The 25,411-nt window shown below is 35.3% G+C and overlaps 1 protein-coding gene across 3 annotated transcripts in view; it reads right to left on the bottom strand.

The window, feature by feature from the left end:
* FMN1 (formin 1) overlaps nt 1-25,411 on the bottom strand; it is a 588,141-nt gene that overhangs the window by 309,251 nt on the left and 253,479 nt on the right. For all 3 annotated transcript variants that reach the window (XM_056810223.1, XM_056810225.1, XM_056810224.1), the window contains one exon: nt 3,897-3,958. In XM_056810223.1, coding sequence (XP_056666201.1) covers nt 3,897-3,958 — 62 coding nt within the window. The remainder of the gene's footprint in view (nt 1-3,896; nt 3,959-25,411) is intronic.

The raw sequence follows: 25,411 nt of genomic DNA, 5'->3' as shown, positions 1-25,411 counted from the left end.
AGTCCTTTCATAAGTTCCATAGTCCCTTCTAGTTCTAACATTTTGTAAATCCACAGATGAAGCACAGATTCCTCATTTGCATTCATGAATAAAGTACATTATATATGGTAGATGCTCATGGTTTTTGGCTTGAATTACTTATCAGAGGATTGCTTTTTAAAACTCATTTTTATAGCATTGTTGCAACTCTTGATTTCTTAGGATTACCTGACAGTCAATCTTGTTCTGGCCTCTCACCTTATTCTGTTATAAGTCTTTATTTTTAGACATGGTTTTTATATATAGAAAATCAGTGGGTTTTGTTTTCTTATAAATACTGTCATTTTCTTTAATTCCTCTGTATTAATGAAATCATTTATAACTTTTTTGGGTAAGAAATCAAGATATCTCAATTCTTGATTTGTTGTTTATATTTAAAAGGTCTGGACAGTTCTTATTTTATTTTCTTGATTATGATTTTAAAATTTTAAAATTTTTTGTTTTTTTTGTTTAAAATTTTTATTTTTATGGTTCTTATATTTTAAATGTTTATTTTTACCATGTTCTTTTCTGATAATTATGTTTTTTAAGTAATCATTTATGAAGCAACTAATATATGATAGGTATTATGCTATCAGTTCATACCACCTATCTGCCTTTAGGTTTAATCTTAAAGTCATCTTTAAGTCTACAATCTTAAAGTTATTCTCAGCCATACTTATCTCTGACCAGCTCTCTTATGATTTAATTTTCAGTTTCCAAATTGGGTGTCATTTGAATCTACATTTAATAGTCATTATCTAAAAGTGCATTGCTACAAGCAACATTTAAAATATAAACTACTTCAGTTAAAGAAATGGTATCTCTTTACATAGAATACTGGGAAAACTATCTACCAGAATATTTAAAGTAAAATTTTAATATGTTTCACAACAAGTTCCAATATGACTTTTTAAAAAACATTTTTTTAAAATTTGTCTTCCTATAGAATATGGGAAACAATGTGTTGTAGTAGAATAGGTCAGGACATGAGTCCAAGTCCCACCTCTATTTGTCTACAAATCCACTAGCTCACTTAATCACATAATCTTTCATAGTTCTCATTACCCTCCCCTTGAAAATAAGGGGATGAGACTAGAATGAGTTTTAAGATTGAAAATCAAAATAGCTAAATTACTAAGTCATTGAGTCAGCAACTTTTAAAGAATATGATGTCCTAACCAATATTTTTGAAGTTAAGACTGACCACTCAGTTTTCTATGCTTCCGATACTACAGAATATACAAACATTCACTTGAACTTAAGATACATTGCCCTTTGAGCTAGGCATTAGAGATCATATAATAAAAATAAAACATTTCCTGCCCTCAGAGGGCTTATAACTGGTAGAATAAATATGTATATAGATTAATAAGTAGAGAGTAAATCTAGAAATCATAGGATTCACTTAGAAGAGAACATGAAGATCTTTTGTAAACCTGCAAGTTTACAAATGAAGAAACAAATATTTTAAAAGACTGATTTGGAGTCTCTAGCTTCTCTTTTAAGGTTAAATTTAAGTCCTGCCTCATTTAATGATCATTCTAGATTCTTCTCAGTTATTAGCAATACCCACCATCTGTGTGCAGGTTTTTTTTTTCACTTCTCTCTCATCATTCGTAGTAAGTTTCTTGAGAGAAAGGGTGATTTTCTTTTTGGCTCAGTACCACCAGAACCTAGCACAATGCTTGACATATTGCAGGAGCTTTAACAGTGAATTGGATTGCCCCAGGTCACATAGCTAAATAACAGATCCAAAATTTGAACCTGTCTTTTAATTCCTAATCCAGCTACCTCTCTTAAAAAAACAGGACAGCAGATTTTATGGATGGTTAGGAAAGGCTGCATTAAGTTGGGGGCACCTAAACTGAATCTTGAAAGAAGCTATGGGTTCTAAAAGCAGAGAGATAAAGAAAGAGTATATTTTAGTCAGAAGGGACACAATCTATTAGAATTTGTGGAACAGAAAATGAAAGGCTCAGAGAACACTTAAGAATACAATTTTGGAATATTTATAGCTGTGCTCTTTGTGGTGGCAAAAAATTGGAAAATGAGGGGGTGCACTTCAATTGGGGAGTAGTTGAACAAATTGTGGTATCTGTAGGTGATGGAATATAATTGTGACTAAAGGAATAATGAACTGGAAGAATTCCATGTGAACTGGAATGACCTCGAGGAATTGATGCAGAGTGAAAGGAGCAGAACCAAGTAGAACAGAGACTGATACACTGTGGCACAATTGAATGTAATGGACTTCTCTACTAGCAGCAATGCAATGATCAAGGACACTTTTGAGGGACTCATGAGAAAGAATTCTATCCGCATACAGAGGAAGAACTGTGAGAACAGAAACATAGAAGAAAAATAGCTGCTTGATTAAATGAGTTGATGGGGATATGATTGGGGATGTAGACTCTAAACAATCACCCTTGGCAAATATCAATAATATGGAAACAGGTCTTGATCAATGACACATGTAAATTCCAGTGGAATTGCATGTCAGCTATAGGAGGGGATTTGTGGGGAGGAGAAGAAAGAACATGAATCTTGTAACCATGGAAAAAAATTCTAAATTAATTAATTAAATAAAATCCTCCAAATTAAAAGAAAAAGAATACATTTTGGTTGTAATAGAAAATGCAAGGAGAGGAGTAATATGAAAGAAGCCTGGATAGGTAGGTCAGAATTAGACTTTGGAGGGTCTTAAACAACATGTTGAAGAGTTTGCATTTTTTCTCAAAAATATTAGTATTTTATCCTAATATCCAGGAATTTTACATAGTAAGACTAGGAGTTGATAAAGACTTTTTTCCAGGAAGAGAATGACAGACTTCTATATAGATAAGATTATTTTGATAAATATATGGTGGATAGATTGGTAAGGGAGGGAAACTAGAATGAGAAAGCAATTAAATAGCCTAAGACTCTAGTAAGTGCCTGAACTAAAATGGTGGCCATGGGAGCAGAGGAAAAGATAGATAGGCAAAACATTGTTTAGGTAAGCATAATACTAATACTATTTAGCAAGTGGTTAGCTATGAGGTACATATGCTGATGGAGTGGGAAGAGTCTCAGATGTTTCTGAAGTAGAATTGGGCTACTAGGAAATTGATGGCGCCCTAAGTGGAAATAGGGTAGTTTAGAGAAAGGCTAGTTTTGAGGAAAAGTGCTTTGCACTTTGGATTAGTTCAACTTAAATGCTTTAGGACCTCAGTCACCCTAGTCGATGCTGAATAATCAAGGCAATTCTTGGATCCTTCTCCAGTAGTCCATTTATCTGTGTGAGACACAGTTTAGTAGCATCAAATGATGTAGATTCCATTTTGTGGATAATAGGCTTATATGATATTAGAAGTAGAATGGTCTTTAGTTGAGAGCAAGTATTCAATTTTATAAATGAAGAAAACTTTAATAAAAACATCAAGTGAACTTTCCAAACTTAAATCCTACTCTTCACTTTCATGCCTCTCAAACTACAGCCAAACAGGTCTACTTTCCATTTCCTAAATATGACCTCAACTTTTCTACTTCTTTGCTGTACATATTTATTAAAATGAGAACCTCTCTTGAAAATTTAACCATGAAACAGAATGGACTTGAGACAAAAATAATTCTTATATTTGATGGCATGTATATTTTATTACAGTTTCAATTTAAACAACTACAATGTTTCACTAACTTTCAAATTTCTCTTCCCACTCATTTGAGCAGTTTTCCTGAAAAACAAGGATTAAATATTGGTCTGGATATTTCCATAGTCTGTTTTGCCAGAGAAAGCTGCTTATTTAATTAAACATTTCATCTAAGGATAAGATTTACTTTAATGCTGGAAAGAAACAGATCAGTTTCCTATAATCAATAGAATTAAAGAAGTGTACCTGAAGGTTTTCAATTTCTTCTTTGTGTTCCCTCTTCAAGTGTAAAATTGCAGCTTGGTACTCTGTAAAATTACAAAAGAAATCATTAAAAAGGAGCATGAAATAATTCACAAAATTCAAGGGAGCATTCATTCATTCCAAGGACAGAGGCCTTCCTTGAGACCAGCTGGGGAGATTGTCTTGTTTTGTATTTCGAAAGGCCAGAAATTTCATAAAGGGGGATTATATGAAGTCAAAACATAAAACATGTGACACAGGATATGCAAGTACACCATTTATCAGACGCTGTAATTATAGAAGGTTCAAACACAGAGGCCAATTAGGAAGGGTAGGGTTAAAAATATGGAGTTGAGTGTTTCATATAAAGACTGAGTTGAATGTTTGACATGAGGGAGGAGATGACAACCAGCTAAAGCCCCACAGAAAGCAAATATGAACATCCTCAGGAAAAAAAAAAGTAAGCAGTTACAGGAAACAAGGGAGTTTTTTTTTTAATATTTAAGAAGAGAAATCTTATACTTTGTTTTTGGATATCCTCTGGATAGAAAACCTAAGCATACTCTCGCCCTAGATTTTAATCTGTAGAGGTTGAGCTAAAAGTAAAGACAATCTATCATTTTGACAATAGACAAGAGAAGAAAAAAAAATGGGGAAAAAAGGGATAAATATTTTTTTTTGTTTTTAATTTTTGACTTTTATGTCAAGTCCAACAGAATCTTGATCCCTTGTATATACAGATTTGGGAGCCCTATCATTTTGACATGAAGTCAAGACAAATTCACATTGTGGGTACTAAATATATACTTGTTGATATACTAATTAAAATTCATGTTTTACAATGAGATAAAACCCTGTGATAAGTCATAACCCTGTGAGATTTACAATGGGAAAAGGTAAGAGCTTAATTGGATAAAATCTCAAGTCATGTTGGGGAGAAATGGTTTAGGCTTTGACTAGAAAGTCAGCTAAAAATTGCCTATTTAACAATTAGAATATCAGAAATCAGAAGCTGAGAATTAAGATTCTGGTCATAATCTATAAAATGATCAATAGCTTTTCCACCTTATATTTGTATATGGTTTTGTATTCATTCACATATATTATCTCATTTAATCTTCACAACCGTATAGAAAGTATAAAGATAAAGCATGAAATCAGAGGATTTGGGTTCAAATCAAGGATCAAAATCATATTACTATTAAGTTTAGAATTAAGTCTTCTGGGGGCAGCTGGGTAGCTCAGTGGATTGAGAGTCAGGCCTAGAGATGGGAGGTCCTAGGTTCAAATCTGGCCTCAGACACTTCCCAGCTATGTGACCCTGGGCAAGTCACTTAACCCCCATTGCCTAACCCTTACCACTCTTCTGCCTTGGAGCCAATATCTGTATTGGCTCCAAGACAAAAGGTAAGGGTTAAAAAAAAAAAAGAATTAAGTCTTCTGACTTTGAGTGAAACATTCTTTCTTCTACAATGGGATGAAGTTGGGGTGTCATGTCAGATTATGGTATGCATCTCTTTTTGCCAAAGTAAATGAGTGGTTTCTACAAATGGAGAAAGATGGATAGAAACATCTTTCATAAGTATGGCTTACTTAATGTAGTAAGGGACTGAACAGATCACAAAAAAATTAAATAGATTATTTTAATTTGCATGGATAAAATCAATGCACCCAGGATCATAAGGAAAATTATGCATAGATATATGAGACCAAGAACTACTTCCTCATAACTAAGTGGTTCAGGGATATGAACAAACCATTTTCAAAACTATTATAAACTATTAACAATCACAGGAAAGACTATCCCAAATAACTTAAAGAGAAAGAAAAAATAAAACAACTGTAAGGTTTTACCCCAAATCAAGAAAATTGGCCAAGGTAACAAAAAAGATAGAAATAGTTAATGCTGGATAATATTCAGGAAGATGAGCATACTATTTTTACTCTTGGTGGAGTTGTGAATGCCAGCTATTCTAGAAAACAATTTGGAGTTAAGCAAAAGAATAATAATAATGATGATAAAATGCTCATAACTTTTGACTCAGATAATACACTGCTAGGAATATACTTCAAAGAGGTTTAAGACAAAAATAAAGGACACATCTACCCAATATTCATGACAGAATTTTTTGTAATATCAAAGAACTATAAACAAAATAGAATCCTGTAGATTGGGAAATTATTAAACAAATTGGGGAACACAGATACAATAGAATATTATTGTACCATAAGTAACAAGGAATAAAGAGAAGTATGGGAAGACATGTGAACTGATGTAATATTAAGTAAGCAGAACCACATGACTACAATAATATAGAGAATACTGTTGTATAAAGAACAATAAAAATGTTGTGAAATTATACTTGGACCCCCTTGAGAAGAGATGCTAAAGGTTCTAAAATTCATCTTTCTCCTTTATTGAAGAGGAATGGAACTGTGGGATGTGGCATATTGTCAAATACTGTCAATGTTGTTGGCTGGTTGTGCTGCATGTTGTTTTTTATTTGTTTTGAAAGTCTGGTATAGAGGATGGCTTTGGGTTGGGAGGGTGCATAATATGAAATAAATGTAATATAAGAGGAAAGTAATAAAACTTTTTTTAAAGGGTAAATTAAAAACTCCATATCTATCAACTCATTTTGGAAAAGGGTTTATGTAATTCTGGACTCTTTTCTGAGCCACAGGGCATTATTATGAAGGACTTGTAGAGACAGATACCATATGGTCTCTTATGTGACTTTGTATACATTAAATAAAGCAACAACCACATAGAAACCAATTTAAATTAGGTTGGTATAAAATCTGTGTGATAACAACTAAATAAAAGTATTTGTAAAGTGCTTTTCACACCTTAAATCACTATATAACTGCTAGTTATTGTCTTGTTATTGTTAATATATAAAGAGCGTTAATTAGGGGAAACCACTGGGTTTTGCCTGCTAGGCACATTTCATAGAATCCAACCCATGACCTTGGCACCTTCCTGAGAGGGTCAATAGGCTGGTTTCCAATGGCAGCCAGGTTTTTGCCTTCTGCATTCTCTAGGGATCCTATTCACTTTCTTCTAGGATACAGCAAGAAGAAGGGGAAGAGGGATCTCCCTGACTTCACCAGGATGAATAAGTGACATTAGAAGCACATAGCAGTGACAAATATACTTTAATGAGTTTGATATGGATGTTTAATAATTCTGTTTCTGAAATTAGATGTCTGTTTTGGGGATAGGGGAAGGTAATGGAGAGGGCATTTTAACTTTCCTAGACAGTGTGATCTCAACCTATCCAGAGAAAGGAAATTTCCTAGACTATATCAGCTTTGGGAATTGCCTCCTGGAAAACTTCAAGATCAAACATTGCTGACATTGAGAGTTTGGGTTCCTGACCTTCTAGAGAGGGAAAAATGGTTATCTGGATGTATCATTATCTTAACAGTTAGGAGAGGAGAGGCTACATATTATTTCTGATGCCAGTTTAGCAACCTATTGAGAAAATAAGCCCGAGTGCTATAGTACAGGATGAGCATACATTCAAAGTGTCTTGTCCTGTCTTTGTCTCTCTAGAATCTAGCATGATGCCTGCTGCATAACAGGCACTTAATGAATTTTTAATGATTAATTAACTAATGGTTGGCATTTTTATGTTTCTAGATTTCTTGGGGTTTGTTGAGTCTTTGCATCATGTATTTCTTGTGGTGCATGAAATAAAAAGATCAATTCCATGACCATTTCCCATTTTGTACATTGAGCATGCAATACAATAGTTGAGGACTCTGTTCTTTTTTTGGTTTAGCTTAGACATAAGCCAAACCCAAATTATATTCAGAAGATTTCATCAGAGTTTCTGAAGTGGGAACAAGAACAAAAGAGAAATATATACCACTCCTCTCTAACAATCTAGGCTGTGTAACACAAATCATAGAACATCATTTTAAAACTGAAGGGCTCTTTAGTTAGACCATCAAACCTAACTCATTTTTTTTAATAGATGAAGGAACTGAGAATCAAAGAGATTAACTTATCTAGAGTCACCTAGCTAGTAAGTGTCTAAGATTTGAACTCAAATCTTTCTGATTACAAGACTAGTGCTCTGGATCAATCTTCTAAAAATGGTAGCTCTAGGGGCTGGAGATGGGAGATAATGGGTTCAAATCTGACCTCAGATACTTCTAAGCAGTATGACTCTGGACAACTCACTGACCTTTCACTGAGTAGCCCTTACTGTTCTCTTACCCTGGAAGCAATATACAGTATTGATCCTAGGATGGATGATAAGGGTTTAAAAAATGGTAGCTCTTTCAAAAATGGTATTCTATGACTATTTTCCCTTAAACACGTACTCATCATGCTGTTTGGGGAGATCTTAGAAACTTCTTTGGAGATAGGAAATACACTCCTGTCCTGCTCCATTTCTCTCTGGATACCTCAAATGACAGATGTGGGGATGACATCAGTAATTTGATATGTACTATCCTTTGTCTTGAAAGATTTTATCAAAAGGCCATGTTTTAATTAGATGTAGAGCCTGGAGTGGTTCTCCAGATGAATTTAAGGCTACTACTGAATGTGGAAAGCATGCCTACAACTAACTCTGAAGGCAAGACCATAACTTCTCTCCTAGTTAAACTAAGAAAGATTTGGCAGTTAGAGTTGACTTAAGGATACAGTGAGATATTTGTCAGCATAAATTTATAACAGATTTCAACCAAATCAGTTAAAGTAAGGTGGTTAAATGACTTGCTCTGTGTAATAAATCTATAACTGTGAGAGGAGGTAATTTGAATAAGTCAACCTAACTTTAGGAACAGCATTTTATCCACTGTATTATTCTGAATATATAGGTACCCAAAATTGTATGAGTATTCCATCCAGTAGGGTAAGACAAACTGGATCTCTGATTTTTGGAGGGCAATTATTTTGGCCCCTAATTTTAACAATATCTCCTCTCTATCACCCCCTTAATCCTTCTAGATTCCAGTAAGAATCTACTTGATTTTACTAGTTACTACTTAAAATGGACTGCAAGTTCTTATACATGCAATCATTACACACATCTCCCTTATCAAAAATACGAAGGCAAAATAATCAGATAGTCCTTTCTCCTTCCTCACCATCATCCTGCCCCCTTCTCACATAAAGTTTCCCTCTGATATACATTTTAACTTGATCCACTTGTATAAAAGCTGGAGATTGGGGTCACCTTTTATACAACTTCTGTGTCCTTTTTGAGATGACCCTGAGTTCTGACTGCATCAGTTTTCCAATATGTCAAATGAAGCTAATAATACAGCACTGGAGTTGTAAATATTTGTGTACTGATACATATAAACTAAAAAAAATTCAGGTTCCATAGGAATATTGAATGTTGATCACAATGGAGGTTTAAATCCTGACCTACATTTTGCCTTTACTGGCATACTCCTGAGACCCTTGCTACAGTTTTTATCCTGAAATAAATATTTCAGTATTCTTAAGGGAAAGCATGAAGGTTTTGCTATTTATTCTCTAAATTCATCTAAGGGTGTAACATGAATATATTTGTAATTAGTTCATTAAAAATGTTAGCTAAAGGTTATTCTTTCACTGGAGCTAACACCCCAAATATATGTTTTATGTTTTACCTCAACCTTAAGTAAATTTATTTTCCCAGAGCCCTTATGTGAGGAAAGCACATAAACACACTCTTATTAGAAGGCTTAAATAAAATTGCTATATAGTATATGAGAGTCAACTAAAGAAGTAATATTCATTCACTGATGAATTCTAATTCTGGCTCTTCCATGAACTATATGACTTTGGTAAATCACTTCTCTCAGGTCATATCTATAATAAGAGATTAGATATGATTAAAAATATTCCACAACTTTATAATAATGCCTTCTGGTCAGACCTTTCAAGAGTAGCATTCATTTAGGGGTCTATGAATATAGAGAAAAAGCTTATAAGGGTTCAGGTGACTAAATATAGTTCACAGATTGGAAAGCAATATCACTTATAACAGGCCAGATCAATAGTTCCCTAATGAGATTATCAGTTGGAAATTATATCTTTAAAATGCCCCTCTGAGAGAACTGTCCACAAATAATCAAGGGCAGCTAGACTACACAGTAGATCAAGGTAGAAACACTCATCTTTTCCAGTTCAAATCTGGCCTCAGATAGCTGTGGGGCCCTAGGAAAGTCATTTAACCCTGTTTGCCTCAGTTCTTCATCTGTAAAATGAGCTAGAGAAATGATAGGCAAATCACTCCAGTGTCTTTGCCAAGAAAAACCCAGTGGGGTCAGGAAGAATTGGACACAGCAGAAGCAAATGAATAATAAACTAATCTAGAAGGAAAGAGTTCTGGGACTCAGTTACTCTGTCTGGACCTAACAAAAGAAAGAGAAGGCTCAGACTTTCTGAAATAAGGATTTAAGTGTATCATGGAAGATATTACCCAGGTATCCATGTTGTGTCATTGGTCTTATGAAAGACAATGAACTAAAGAAACAATTATCATCTATCTTGGTAAAAAGGAGAATTTGGTAAGAGGGCAATTAGTGAGTTCTGTCCAAATACAGAAAATGGAAAAAGGCTACTTATTGACATCATAGCTACTCTTAGATTTAATTCCATGAGAATAAATGTGAGGACTTCCCTGAAAGCAAACAGTTCTTTATCTGAACAACCGAATGGTTTTAGAAGCTGTCCAATGGGTTGAAACTGTTATGCTACCTTTTGCTCAATAAAAACAAGCTGTAGTGTATTTTTTCAATATTATTATTCACTGGCTTTCTATTGCACAATACTTCCTTTCAAGCAAATTCCCAGCAACAAGTCAGCATCTTTTGTGCCAGCTGTCATAACATAGACAGTGTCCTCTAGATCATGATGTACAGAGCTACTAAAATTATTTCACTTAAGGACACATGGTAATTGTCTTTGCTGCTGATTACATGTCTCCTAAGCAGTGAGAAAAGGATTTTAAGAACATGAACAAAGCAAATATTTCTTTAAAAAATTTAATGATTGGGCAACCATCTAAAGGAAAACATATGAAATATCTGGAAATTGATAGGTCATTAAAATTGCTAAGTAGCAAGACTTTAGAATCTATTACTGAAAAAAGCTATGGAATTTCCTTTTCTTAGATTAAAAAAACTTAGACATTCATTAATTTTGTAAATTCCCAAAAGCAAAGTCTAGAAATGGGAGTTTAAAATCCAGTAATTTTTTATTGTGAAGGGTATAAGGTGATGATGGGCAGAAAATGCAACTTCAGGGTAGAGAAAGATTCTACAAGTATTAACTTAAAATTTAATGGTGACCCCTGGATGAATGGATAAAGATTCCTCTAGCAGAACATTTCATAGGAAATCCTATTAACATCTGCATCTATTCACCTTATATGACATATCTCAGAGTCATTAGAAGAAAAGGTGTGATGGTGGAGATATGAAATCCACATTCTTTTACATTCTCAGGAAAGATGAGAAGTTCTTAGAGAAGTTTCTGGGATTACTTTTTTATAGTTAGATATTGTCCTCCATTGAAATTCTCCTTATAATGAGAGAAATATAGAATGAGAACTAGAAATAGCCTTAAAAAACATTCTGGTTCATTCTTACTCTTAACTATCTCCTTCATTTTAGAGATTAGGAAACTGAAGGTCTTATCCAAGGCCACACAGGAAATAGTTGACAGATTCCGGATTTGAACTTAGGTTCTTTGACTCAAAACCAGTGACTTTGCCACACCACCTCCCTAAGATATTAAATTCAATTCAATGTATGCAACCTTCTATAAAAATGTCTTCTATTAAAAAAAAAAGGAAATGGAACAGCTAGGTGGATCACTGTATACAGTGTTGAACCTGGAGTTGGAAAGACTCATCTTCCCAGGTTCAACTCTGGACTCAGACCAGATATTAGCTGTGTGAACTGTGCAAATCATTTAGTCCTGTTTGTCTCAGTTTACTCATCTCTAAAATGAGCTAGAGAAGGAAATGGGAAATTACTCAAGTATCTTTACCAAGAAAACCCAAATGGAGTCATAAAATATCAGAGAGGACTGAAAAATACTGAACACATGAAAGGAAGTATGAAACAGTGGATAAAGGGCTTTCCTTAGGAAATAGGAACTTGAATTCAAGTTCTGTACTATCTGTGACACCAGACAATGTTTTAATGTTATAAGTCACAAATGAGTTGCCAGTATGTAATAAGTGTATAGAATTTTCATTCTTGGAATTTAGAACACCAATGAAACCATAGATCCATATTTCCTCACCACCCCTATTAATTTATTTTTAAAAGGAACTTTGAAAGCTATGCAAAGACAAAAATATTCCCTGACTTTATTAAAGGGAAGATTGCTTTCTACTGGGAGGATATACCATTATAAGTAGATAAGTGAGTAGAAGACAATTTAGAAGAAGAGAGAACATTTATTTTTTATCTGTATTTAGGGAAAGTCAAATGCCACACTCACTATGACAGTTTATATATGGCCTGGTGGAACTGAAAAACTGGATAAATGCAAGTTCTCTATAATTTCCAGAGAGTTAGTGACCATATAAATATTTTTTTTGCACCTTTCTGCAAAGAACAATGCTATTTCTCAGGGGAAGGATAGATTCATGGATTTATCCAAACAAAATCAGATTTGAGCTCCTAACAGCTGTTAAAAACCACAATGTCTTTGGGGCAGGTGATATTTCAAGATCTATGGTCACATATCCTTGACAAAATCAAACTGGTTCTCCAAAGAAACAGACCAACATTCTTCAAAACCTCATGTAGCATTTTGTCTTAATCAAAATTGATATGCAAAAATGTAGCATATAATAAAATGAACATGATATATAATAATTTAAAAAGTCTACTGAATGACTATAGCACTTTTCTTTTCCTAGCTGCCAGAAATTTCCTAGAAAGATCAATCCAAACCCAGGAATTTGAGGAAATGTTTAATATGAATTGTTGTTGTTGTCATCAGGCAGGTAGTTGTTATAGTGGATAGGGCACTAGAACTGGAATTAGGAAGTCAAAAGTTCAAATCTGGCTCCTGATTTCTGAATTTAGGCAAATCATTTGCCTCTGCCTTACTTCCTCATCTGTAAAATAGGGTAATACTTATCTCCCAGCATGACAGTAAAGATAAAATGAGATATTTGTAATGTGCTTTGCCCACTTCATGTAAATGCTAGCTATTATTATTGTTGTTGTTATTGTTGTTGTTATGATGATGATGTTCTCCACTGTGGATCCTTTTTGAGTAGATGAAGGAATGCAGAAATGCCTACGTGATGTTCAATTCAGCTGCTGAAGAGTGAAATCTCTTTTGACTTCTCTAGACTGGGCACTTAAAAAAAGGGAATGGTCTCTCAAGATTTGGCCTAAAAAATATTTAGAAAGATGGTACTTCTTTTTCCCTTTTCCCCCAGCTGTCTAGTCACTGCTGGCACCCCTAAACCTCATCTGACTTATGTTCGGCCATCAAGGGGCTTAGTGAGTGAGGAGAACAGCCATCCACAGGATGGAGTTATATCTCCAGCATTCTCTAGTCTTCTTCTAACAATTATTTTCCATATAAATATGTTTCTTTTCTCCTACTTCATCTTTGTTCTCACTTTCTGTCACTACTCCCATTCCAATACCTGGAAGCAGCTAACAGTAGGAATAGGGAGAGGTAAAAAAAGTAAGAGGGGGACTCCACTATTCTTGGTTGTGTGATGTCCTATGTATGTTTAAGGAAGTCGACTTTCAATTCATGGACTACTCCACCCCCTTTATTATAGGATAATTTGGTTGAGAGTTAGTAACCTTTAAAAAGGGAACAGAGTACAGTTCCAGGGCTTTTCTTCCTGGTATGATGATGAGGTGTCAGGGAGAGGGGACCTTGAATTTTCTCCGAATCTTGTAGGGGATGAAGAAGACATAATGGTAATTAATCAGGACAGAATTTTGTCTAAAAAGGGAGAACTGCTGAGTGTGAAACTGACTTATCAGGGCTATATGACTTCTTCACAGTGGCTACCTTTAGTAGCAGTAGAATCAGACAGAATGACTGCAACCTGTGAGCAACTAAAAGTTGGCTCAAACCATCATTGCCCTGCATTTCATTATTTGCCAGCACCTGTCTTCTCCTCATTAGTATTTTATGAGTGTCTACCACATCATCTTTTCTTTTGCTTTCAATAGCTAAATTGTTCTTTTGTATTTCCTCTTTTAGTTCCTTGAAATCCTACACTCTCTGAATCATTTTTCATTTTCCTACTTTATGCAGTAGACACCAAAATTTAGGACTTGAAAAACAAAACAAGTTTCAGCTATTTAGGTAATTTACCAATTGATTGAGTTAATATATCTCAGTACCAGGTAACTGATCGTTATGAATGAATACATGAATAATTAGAAGAGGGAGATGAAATGGGCTTTTAGGGGTGATGTCTGGAGATTTTTTCATAAAGGTCTATTGATATATAAAGAGGATATGCAGTTACTATAAATCCTGTGGTATGAGTCTGAAATATTGAAAAATTGAAGGACACAGGAAAAGTTTGGACTTCTTAGTAAACAAGCCAGAGTCATAATCCAGAGGTCCAAGTTAGATCGGAAGGCAATGTAATATATCAGAGTTTGAGAAGTGGGTATTCCAGAGTTTAGGCCAGGAATAAAAGGGCAGAAGAATAGACTTTGGATTGGGAAATCTGGAATATCATGGCAGGATTTGTAACGAATAAATGAGCCTAAGGAATAACATACTTGGGATATGAACCTGGAGAAAGAAGTCATACACTCTTGGACCCAGCTTTAAATATTTTTCTTGATATTAGCAACTGAATCTTCAGAATTCCACCTTTAATTGAAACAATTCTTATACTTAATGAATGTGTACCTGTAGTGTTCATAAATCCTAGTGACCCAGGCTTGACTGCATACTCTCTCACTCCTTATATTTGATCTGTTACCAACTCCATTGATTCTACCTTTGAAATATCTCTCATTTATAAGCACTTCTCTCTTCTGACACCACCCTCTAAAGACCCTCATATTACTTCATACCTAGGCTATTGAAATAGTTTTCTGGTTGACCTCCCTTCATCCACTGCATTCCCTTCTCTACAATGATATCAAAGGGATATTTCTGAAGCATAGGCTGACTTCCAGAATCAAATACAAATCTTCTCTTTGGCTTTTAAGGACCTTCCTATTATGTTCCTTTTCTCTCTCTCCAGTCATCTTATACCTTACTCTTTCCCAGGTACATTATTTGTTATCCAATGACTTTGGCTTCTTTGCTGTTCCTCACACAAGATCTAATAGCTATGCATCATTACTGGTTCTCCATGCAAAGAATTCACTCCTTCCTCATGAATGCCAGCTGGCTTCCTTCAAGTCTCAACTAAAATTCTGCCTTTTGCCAGAAGCCCTTGCCAGTTCTTAATCTTAGTGCCTTCTCTCTTAAGATTATCTCCAACTTATCCTGTTTACATCTTGCTTATACATAGTTGTTTGCAAGTTGTCCTCCTTCCTCATTAGAATTTGAGCTCCTTGAGGACAGGAAATGCATTTTTTTTGTATGTAACATATATATACAGGCACTATCCTAAAATAGTGCCTGTACATAGTAGGTACTTAATAAATGAAAATTGAATTTTTGATTATATGCTTAGCATAAAAGTTTTGTTTATGAGACAAAAATTTAAAAAGAAAAGAATCTAATTTACAAAAGAAATTATACCATTTAAACTGAAGAATATAATGGCATAAGAACAACAATCAGGGAAACTCAAAGCAAGAAGCCACCAAAGCAAATTCATGGGTTATGAAATTCATTAGCTTGAGAAATCATCAGTAAATAAAAAAAGGAATAATCTGCCATCCTGGAGAAAGAGAACTACTAAGAAGGTAAGTGGGTGGAAAATCAGATTTGGAAACTCCATAAAGGAAACTCAATTGACAAGTTAATAAGGCCACACCTAGACAAGTCAAAGATTGGGACCTATAATTGCAATGCTCTATAGAATGCCCTGATGAGGAAATCCCTCTTACTAATGCAGATAGGTGCTTCCTTTGCAACTTGCATTCTTAAAGTTGCCTAGAACAGTGGTTTCAAACTCTCAGTCTAAGGCCTAAAAATTTCTGGAGGGCTGCCCCAACTGGAAGAAAATGTAACAGAGGAAAATGTTTAACAAAATAAATAAAAATATATCACAATATAGATAATATTAGTTTTTGGATTTCTAATTCAATATGTGTGCTTCCGTTTTCTGCTTCTATTTGAATTTGACATTGCTGGCTTAGAGCATCAAGGGGTAAAATAACTTGACCAGGGTCCTTTAATCAGTGTTTGAAAGAGGCAGTACTTGAATTGGACAGGTGGTACAGTGGATAAGCCTAAAGTCAGGAAGACTCACCTTCTAAAATTCAAATCTGGCTTTAAACACTTACTAGCTGTATGACTCTAAGCAAGTCACTTAACTCTGTTTGCCTCAATTCCTCAGCTGCAAAATGAGCTGGAAAAGGAAATAGAAACCACTTCAGGAATTTTGACAAGGAAATCCTAAATCCAGACTGACAGGATTTGATAATAATAACAACAAAAAAAATTTCTTGAACACAAGTCTTATTCAAGGCTAGCTCTCTATCCACTAAACTATACTACTTCTCACTATATTTTGCTGCTTCTTGAGGCATGCATATATGTATATACCTATTTATGTCTTGTCCTTTCATCCTATACAGTTTGTCACTGTTCCCTCTATTCTTTTTGCTGCCCAGGTAATAACAATAGTTTTTAAGAGTTACCAATGACCTCTTTTCTTATAGGGATACATATCATTTTAACTTATTGAGTCTCTTAAAACATTTTTTTGTTTTGTTTTGTTTTTCTTTTTTCCCCTCTTTTTTAATTACCTTTTGATGATTCTCTTTAGTTCTGTGCTTGGACATCAAGTTTTCTGTTCAGGTCTGGTCTTTTCTTTATGAATTCATGAAATTCTTCTATTTTGTTGAATGACCATACTTTCCCCTGTAAGAATATAGTCAGTTTTGCTGGGTAGTTGATTCTTGGTTGTAGACCTAGTTCCCTTGCTTTCTGGAATATCATATTCCATGCCTTTCTTTTTTTCAGTGTGGATGCAGCCAGATCCCGAGTTATCCTCACTGTGGTTCCTTGGTATCTGAATGACTTCTTCTTGGCAGCTTGTAATATCTTTTCTTTGGTCTGATAGTTCTTGAATTTGGCTATAACATTCCTGGGTGTTGTCAGTTGGGGATTAAGTACAGAAGGTGATCTGTGAATTCTATCAATCTCCACTTTTCCCTCTTGTTCTAGGATATCTGGACAGTTTTCTTTAATAATTTCCTGTAATATAATGTCCAGGCTTTTTCTTTTGTCATGGTCTGCTGGTAGGCCAATGATTCTTAAATTGTCTCTCCTTGAATGATTTTCTAAATCCTCTGTTTTATATTTTCCTGGATTTTTTCATTCTTTTGGTTTTGTTTTATAGTGTCTTGCTGCCTTGTGAGGTCACTTGATTCTAGTTGTTGTATTCTGGTTCTTAAAGACTGGATTTCATCCTTAGTTTTTTGGTAGTCCTTTTCCTTTTGGTCTGATTTTCTTTGGAGGTCATCTTTCATCTTCTTCACCTCATCTTTCATCTGCTTTGCCTCATCTTTCATCTCCTTTGCCTCATTTTCTAGCTGGTTGATTTTGGCTTTCACGACACTATTTTCTTGTTTTAGTTCAAGTGCCTCTGTTTCCAGATGACTTATCTTAGTTTTTAAGTTCTTTTCCCAATTGTCTTCAGCCTCTCTTAATTGTGTTTTGAATTGCATTTTGAGTTCTTCCAAATCCTGTATCCAATTTGCTGGGATTTCTGATTTTTTCCTTTGCTGATCCCTCTGCCTCTGTTTTGTTTGCTCTTTGCTCATTACCTGTGCAGAAGGTGTCTATTGTAATTTCTTTCTTCTTTTTCTGTTGTTTGCTTGAGTTTACCCCTTCTTTGCTCCCCGTATTTGTCTGTGCTCTTGCTCCTCTCATTTTTTTTTTGTTTTGGGGCTGTCAGTCTCCCCTCTTGGAGCTTTGTCAAATCTCTTGGTACAGTCTCTAGGGGAGGAATGTTAGCTTCCCTGTCCTCTGGAGGCTTTTGATCAGATTAAGTTCAACTGGGTTGGGCTGTATGTGCTCTGAGGCCTAAGACCCCTGGAAGGCTGGGTCACCCGGGCTCTCTCCAGTTCTCTCCAGCTGCTTCTCCACTGTCCACAAGGTTCCCCAGTGCCTTTGCCTGCCTCCCTGAGCTATGAGGAGTCCTGATGGGATTATGTTCAACTGGATCGGTTTGGATGTGCCCTGAGGCAATGGTGAGACTGGAACCAGATGGAGGGATCCAGCCACATCCCCAGTCTCTCCCTGGCTTCCTCCCCGCTGTCCACACTGGATGCTCCAAGGCCGGCTCCCTGCTGCTCACAAGGTAGACCCTCCAAACCAGCACCTTTGGCCGTTCAGAGGTTCCCACTGCCGCGGGGGGCTCAGCCCTCTGGGTTGAGGGGGAGGGGTCCTGGGACCTTCCCTCTGCCTTCCCCTTAGACCCGAGTATTCTCGGATTCCGGCTTTTGTGGGGGCATACCTTTTGATTTGAGTCCAGAAGGAGGGTTCCCCACTTCTGTCCTGTTGTTTGGTTTGAGTTTCGGTGCCCTAAGAGCCTTCAGTTTGTAATCAGTAAGGAAGGGTTTTCTGAGTTCTGAACTTTTGCTGCTTGCTATGCTGCCATCTTGACTCCACCCCCTCTCTTGAGGCAAATTAAATATTAGAGAAATCAGAGATGACCACCACTACTACCATGTCTTGTTCATTTCAGCAGCTTATATGCCCTTTGGGGTTTTACTGTACTTTATATTCATTACTTTATGTGGCCCTGACAAAACCCCTACAAGATGTAGTGTAGATACTTTTAATCCCATTTGTTTGTTGCTGTTGAATCTTTCAGTCCTGTCTGACTCTTTGTGACCCCATGGACCACAGCACACCAAGAGGATCCATGGGTGGGGGGGAGGTTTTGGGAAAAGATATTGAAGTGATTTGTCATTATCACCATTTACAGAAGAGAAAAATGATCCCCCAGTGAGTTGTGACAGTCCAGGGCTTAGGTTTAACTACAAGTCCAGTGTTTCTCCTGTACCAGAATACATGAGACTGCAGTCTGCTGCAGGATGTTGGGGATCACTGTACTGAAAGTAGCCTGAAAGTTCATCTAGTCCAATCCCTTCCACTTTACAAAAGAAACTGAGAGTTCAGCCATTTTCCTTAGGTCACTCTAGGCAAATGAAGGAGATTAGATTTAACTCCTGGCCCTCTGAGTTCAAATTCAGCAGCACCCTTTCTGTTGTATTACAATTTAGTTTTCAAGGAATAAACAAACCTCATCAGAGATATGAAATCATCTGATGCAGAGAATGGAATAGAACTCAAACACTCAATAATACAATCCCCTTGCAATTTCTAAAGAATTTAAGATGTAGAAAATTAAAGGGCCTTATTAACACAAATTTTTGCTCTTGTTTTTATGTCATATTCCAGCTCACCTGATCCAAAGATATGTATCCAGATAAAAGTAAAATTTGAGATATCTTTTACAATTTGGTCATTGAACTTGATCAGCCAGCTAAACACAAGGGGCTAAAACCAAAAGCCCCAGAAAAGATTCTATGACAAAGGACAAAAAGAAATCAAGAAGCTAATATTTTTTTTCAAATCTTCCCAGAGAGAGCTTAGGTTGACATCTTAAGTTTACATGAGAGGAAGAGAGACTAGGGGATATAATGTTCAGCAAAAGCATGATAGGTTCCCAGGGGAATCTTACTAAGGATCATTTAGTAATCAGTTCCCAAAGAAAATACATTTACTAGATTATATATTAGTTGCTATGATAAAAACCATATTAAAAAATTTCAAGTTACTTTTCTGCCTTTTTTGTTGTTATTGTTAATCTCCAATAGACTATAAATTCCTTAAGGGTGGGAACTAGGAATTTAAAAAAAAATCTTTGTATCCTTGAAACCTAAGGCTTAATGTTTTTAAATTGGAATGAAAGTGCTAAAGCAATCTAGGATTTAAATAATAGCTGTTAGCCATTTTGAAATTCTAGCAAAGGAATTGGGGCAGCTTGTTTCATGGGTCATTGAATACAAGGTTAGGTAAGCAAAGGATGAGCAAAGGGAGAACTGAACATTGAACTTGCTTTCAAATTCTTGATTTTGAGACAAAAAAATCTGAGGCTTATTCTATTTTCTGACAATTTTTTGCTTTATGTGATCTTGGATAAGGAATTTTGCTTCCTTCAGTTTTACTTTTCTAATTTATAGAAGCCTCTTATAAAATTTACATCCTATTTGAAGATTATAGAGAGACTTACATGAAGCAGAAATCTAGTCTCTATATCCATTAAAATTAAGCTTATTCAATCATAGATTTGGAATTCAAAAGGACTTAGAGGTCATCCAGTTCAACTCCCTCATTTTACAGATGAAGTGACCAAGAAGGTTCAAAGAGGTAATATGATTTGTCCAATATCATACATGAATTTAAGGGGCTAGAACTTTGAAATATTAAAGTACCATAGCAATATACGTTATTAATTTATCTTTGTAATCTCTACATTGGCATCATTATAATACAAGGATAATATCAATTTTAAAATTATTCAAAAAAGGGCAGAATTTTTTTAGTGGAGTCCATTGGCTATCAGAGTTCTGCCACCTGTGTGATTATGGGCAATTCACCTAATCTTTCTATCCCTCAGTTTCTTCATCTGTAAAATGAGGATGTTGGTATAAACAAATTCTAATATGCCCTTCAGGTTTAGTTCTACAATCTACCCTAGAAAGAAAGGACACATTTTTAGCATGATTAAAAAAAAAAAAATTATAGCTAAAATTTACTTGATCATTGCCACTGGGTGGCAGTAGTTATTTGAGTCTGAAATTGTTACTAGAAACTTAAAAAATAAAATGTATTTCTTACATGACTAGAAATCAACTACCTGTCTTTGGTCCAAATAAAACAGATGAAGAATGCTATGAATTTTTCTACTGCTTAGTGAAAACACATTAAAAACTATGCAAGTCACTAACCTTGACAAACCTCAGTGGTGTTATCAAAGAATCAAATAGATTTCATAGGAACCTCAGAGATCTCCTACTTCAAAATTCTCTCTAAATCATGAATCCTGTATATGAAATGCCCACCAAGTACTTATCAATTCTGCATGAAAACCCAGTTCAGTAATGAGAAACATGTGATTCCATGTGTTAACCTACTCCATTTTAGATAGCTCTAATTGATGTTGTATCTTATGGTGAGCTTACGTCTACTTTTTTGAGGAAAACTATTCCTAATGTAGATATCTACATTCAATAATGAAAAATATTTTATCATTTGCTTATGTCTAAGAAACATCTGTACCAGACAATAATACATATGGAATATTTCTTGGCTTTGAATTCTCAAGCAACCCTAATAGCTAGGAGTAGAGACTCCTGGGTTCAAGTTCTAGCAAACTCCTTGAAGTCAAGGACTACATTTTATCTAAGCTTTGTATCCTACCTAGGGCTTGACATCATGCCCCACACAAGCCCTAGGTAGGATACAAAGCTTAGGTACTTAGTATCCCATTGTATCAATTCTAAAACAGTCATGACTCAAAGAACTTCCTGTCCCTTCCATAAGGATGGATCAAAGTACTTAAGCCATTTTCTGTCCTAAAGCAGTCTTAAGTAGCTTGGAGCAGGGACACTCCCATAGCTAGGAGCCCCCACACTCAAGTAGAGTTCTCACCATCGGCTAGGGAATTTTTTTAAGTAGAAGATTCCCCAATGGGGAAAACCCCTAACATTCATAAGTCTGAGAAATTTTGAGGTTTACAGTATGAAGTTTTAAAAATATACTTAAGTTGGTTGTTTAATTTAAGGCTTTGGGGAGTGCATTACTCAGCCTCTTTAGGTAGTTTGTTCATCTGTAAAAAGGAGCTTGCTGAGAGTGGGGAAAGGATTATATCATGTCTAAGGTCCATTATAGTTTTATGATTTAAAAGATACCAATTCTGACATTTTGATATCCTGGGTCTATTTGTCTTATGTCAAAAACATTTTATTCTAGCTCTGAACTTCTATGACTCCATAACTTTAAGTTCCAATGAGCTGACCTACACAAAACAGGCTGGACAAGTTCTTGTGATGCCAGGCCACTACATGAGTTTACAAGGCCCAAAGGGCATTGTTTCTTTAACTGTGGAAAAACACCCACCTCCAAATGTAGGTTGCTCTATTTGCCATGAGGCAAAAAATCTTACTGCTCTCTGTGATAATCTGACCTTGACTTAAATCATATCACCATTCTTAATTGAAGAAACGTGTGTTTTTAATTTTCTTCTATCGCCTCTTATTTTCATGTCTGCGTAGTTAGGAATTCAGAGCAAGCCCAGAACCAGAAGGTGAAACAACTATATTACCCAGAATGAGGCAGTCAGAACTCAGAATAGAAAAATACATAAATGTCCTTCAAAGCAAAAGTATAATTAAGAGTTAGTGACAAATCCAAGAGGTACAACATCAGAGTGGTGGTGCTGTGTATAGGTATACTCAATAGCATTTCCAAATCATCCTGATGAGATGATTATGTATAAAATATATACAAATGGATGTCAAAATCAGATGGGAATGTATGTTAAAAATTTACCAGAGCTTGCTTGCTACTGAGGTTAACAAGTAACATAAGTACAATATGTTTTAGGGGAGTGAAAAGTAGTACCCATGTTTTGGGAAATACTACAGATCCTAGAAAATTACAGGACTATTAAAAACTCAGAGAAGCCTTTGATCTCACCGCCCTCCCTACCCCAAGATAACCCAGTTTAGTATGGTAGTTTGTTTGTTTTAGCAGGCATTCTCACCTATATTTCCTGTTCCAGACTATCACCACACAGAAACACCATCTTTATTCCAAGGAGAAAGGAAATAAACAAGAGAGGAAACAGGACACACATACACACACACACACATACACATACATACATCACAAAGCAAGCGACTCTGCACCCACCTGGTGATCCCTCCTTGCAAAGAATTAGGAGTGCTATGGATATAAAAGCACATATATGAATAAAAAGCATTTTCATTATGAAGGAAAACAAGAATAAACTGGACAACAAAATTAATCGGAAGGTAAGATATAGTTGCTCAAGCAGAGTTCTTCTGATATGGTATTCTTCTGATATGGAATGTTACAATTTAGTTACCTTGACAACAACTTTGATTGATTAGTGTCACAGAGCCCTGATACACTAGTAATACCAAAGGTCTTTAACAACTGCCATCCAATTTCACACTCCTTATATGATTAGATTCCCCCCCTTCTGCCCAAGGAAATAATTTGACTAACAGATATTAAGACTAATGCTAGATATATGAAAATACTTTCTGCCATTCACCACCAATTACAATCTCCAATATGGAAGTATGGTAGTAATAAATAAATTAGGCAAATGTGAAAAACTGGATCCTGTTCTATTTTTGTTACAATAGCTCCTGGACCAGGAGGTATTAACCAAATATGGAGAGAGACCTGAGGTAAAGAGAGAGAATAAAGTTGAAAAGAGAAGCACAGAACTGAGTTTCCATTGCTAAACCATTCTAGTTGTGATGATCCATCAGAAAGATGGGCATTAAACTGTCAAATTATCCTGTGTAAACTGCTTACATGGTCTCCTTTGAAGGATATTTGTTCATCATTTGAATAGGCATGGCATTTCCATTCCCAAAGACCCACTAGCCAGTCCACTGAAACTTTCCACCTTTTCAATACAACTCTAATACCACACAGACTTAAGTGTAAGACAGCACCTTCACAAGTTTTGCATTAGGATACAAAAAACTGCAGGATAATCATGTAATATCTATTCTTTTATATGCCACAATAAATCAAGGCATGGAAGTTTTTCATGGGTGAAAAAATATATATGAAATTATGTGAAAAGTACACATGATCACAGTGTTTATAGGTAGCTAGTTCAGATGAAATTTCTCTTTCTTTCCTTCCAAGTTATAATTAAATAGCTCTTTGTCTGGAAACTAAAAGATGCAAGATGTTATATAGAGTTGAAAAGCAACCACAGAATAATATAATGGTAGAATTGAAAATAACTTTTGATGCCATCTCACTTAATTCCTCCATTTTACAAGTACTTTCCCATGATTACAGAGCAAATGCCAGAATCAGTCTGCTACTACTTCTACCATATCACATGGTTTCTCTCTGGTTTAAGTAATTGGATCATTCAGCTAGGAAAGTATGTTCATAGACATAGAGGCAAGGTGGTTTCTAAATTTGTCAGAGCCACAGTCCAAACATAATCTGGCATTACAAATCCAGCCCTAAACAATGAAGATACAAACAAGTGATTGCTGGGCTAACTGATAGGAACACTACTGCATTGACCTTAGTATAAAGATGGAAGCACAAAACAAAACAATAAACAGCCACCAAAGTTCCTGTATAAAAATATTTGTCTCATGCTGAAATCAGGGGGGCTATTGTTTTTAGAAATCAGAGTGTATGGAAAACTAAATATATTCTTATGGAAAACTAGTACCTCTTTTTAAACTAAAATATATTCACCAATAATGACTGGCCTTGAAACATTGTACTTTTTCCTTTTTGAATTTGTTTTGTATAAACTTCTGAGGGTGACCCATAATCTTGTATTGATTGAAAATTAGTATATACTGTCTTATAATGAAAATGATGGAGAGTACAGATGAATAAAGTTATAGAGAATCATTCCCCAATGGATGTCGTCAAAGGATGGGGGGGGGAATCAGTTTTCAAATAAAAATGCCAACTATTAATAATCATATGAAAGAATGCTCCAATCACTAATAATGTGAAAAATTAAAATAAAAACAACTCAGTTTTCAGCTTATACTCAGAAAAATGGCAAAGAGAGCAAGAGCAATCAATGTTGGCAGAATGCAGAAACGTAGGTGGAGGTGAAGTTGCCTCACTTTTGATTAGTATAGTTATTCTGCAAAGTAATTTGAACCTACTCTGAAAAAAGTGACTAATTGTCTATAGTTTTTGACCCAGAGATCTCATTCCTAAGGATATGCCCCAAGGAGATACATTATAAAATATGCCAAAATATTACTTGTTGCACTTTTGTGACAATAAAAAGTGTAACAATATAGATCTCTATCAACTGAAAAACAGAAATTGTGGTGGAACACAAATGTAACAAAGTTACATTGCACCACATGAAATGAAGAGGAAAAAATACAGAGAAACATGTAAATAATTCTATGAACTGATATAAGTGAAGTAAGCCCAGCCAGGAGGAAAAAACACAACTACAAAATAATTGGAAAGAATAGAAACAAAATTATTACAATGACCAAATCTGGTTAGACAGATTTAAGGATGTAAACTTTTTTCTTCATTTTTGGAAATAGGGGACATAAAGGGGGAAGATATAAGGTTATAACAC

Source organism: Monodelphis domestica, chromosome 1 (genome assembly GCF_027887165.1).
Source record: "Monodelphis domestica isolate mMonDom1 chromosome 1, mMonDom1.pri, whole genome shotgun sequence".
Classification (NCBI taxonomy): Eukaryota; Metazoa; Chordata; class Mammalia; order Didelphimorphia; family Didelphidae; genus Monodelphis; species Monodelphis domestica.
The sequence above is the reverse complement of the archived record's forward strand: the minus strand, read 5'-3'. Positions and strand labels throughout refer to the sequence as shown.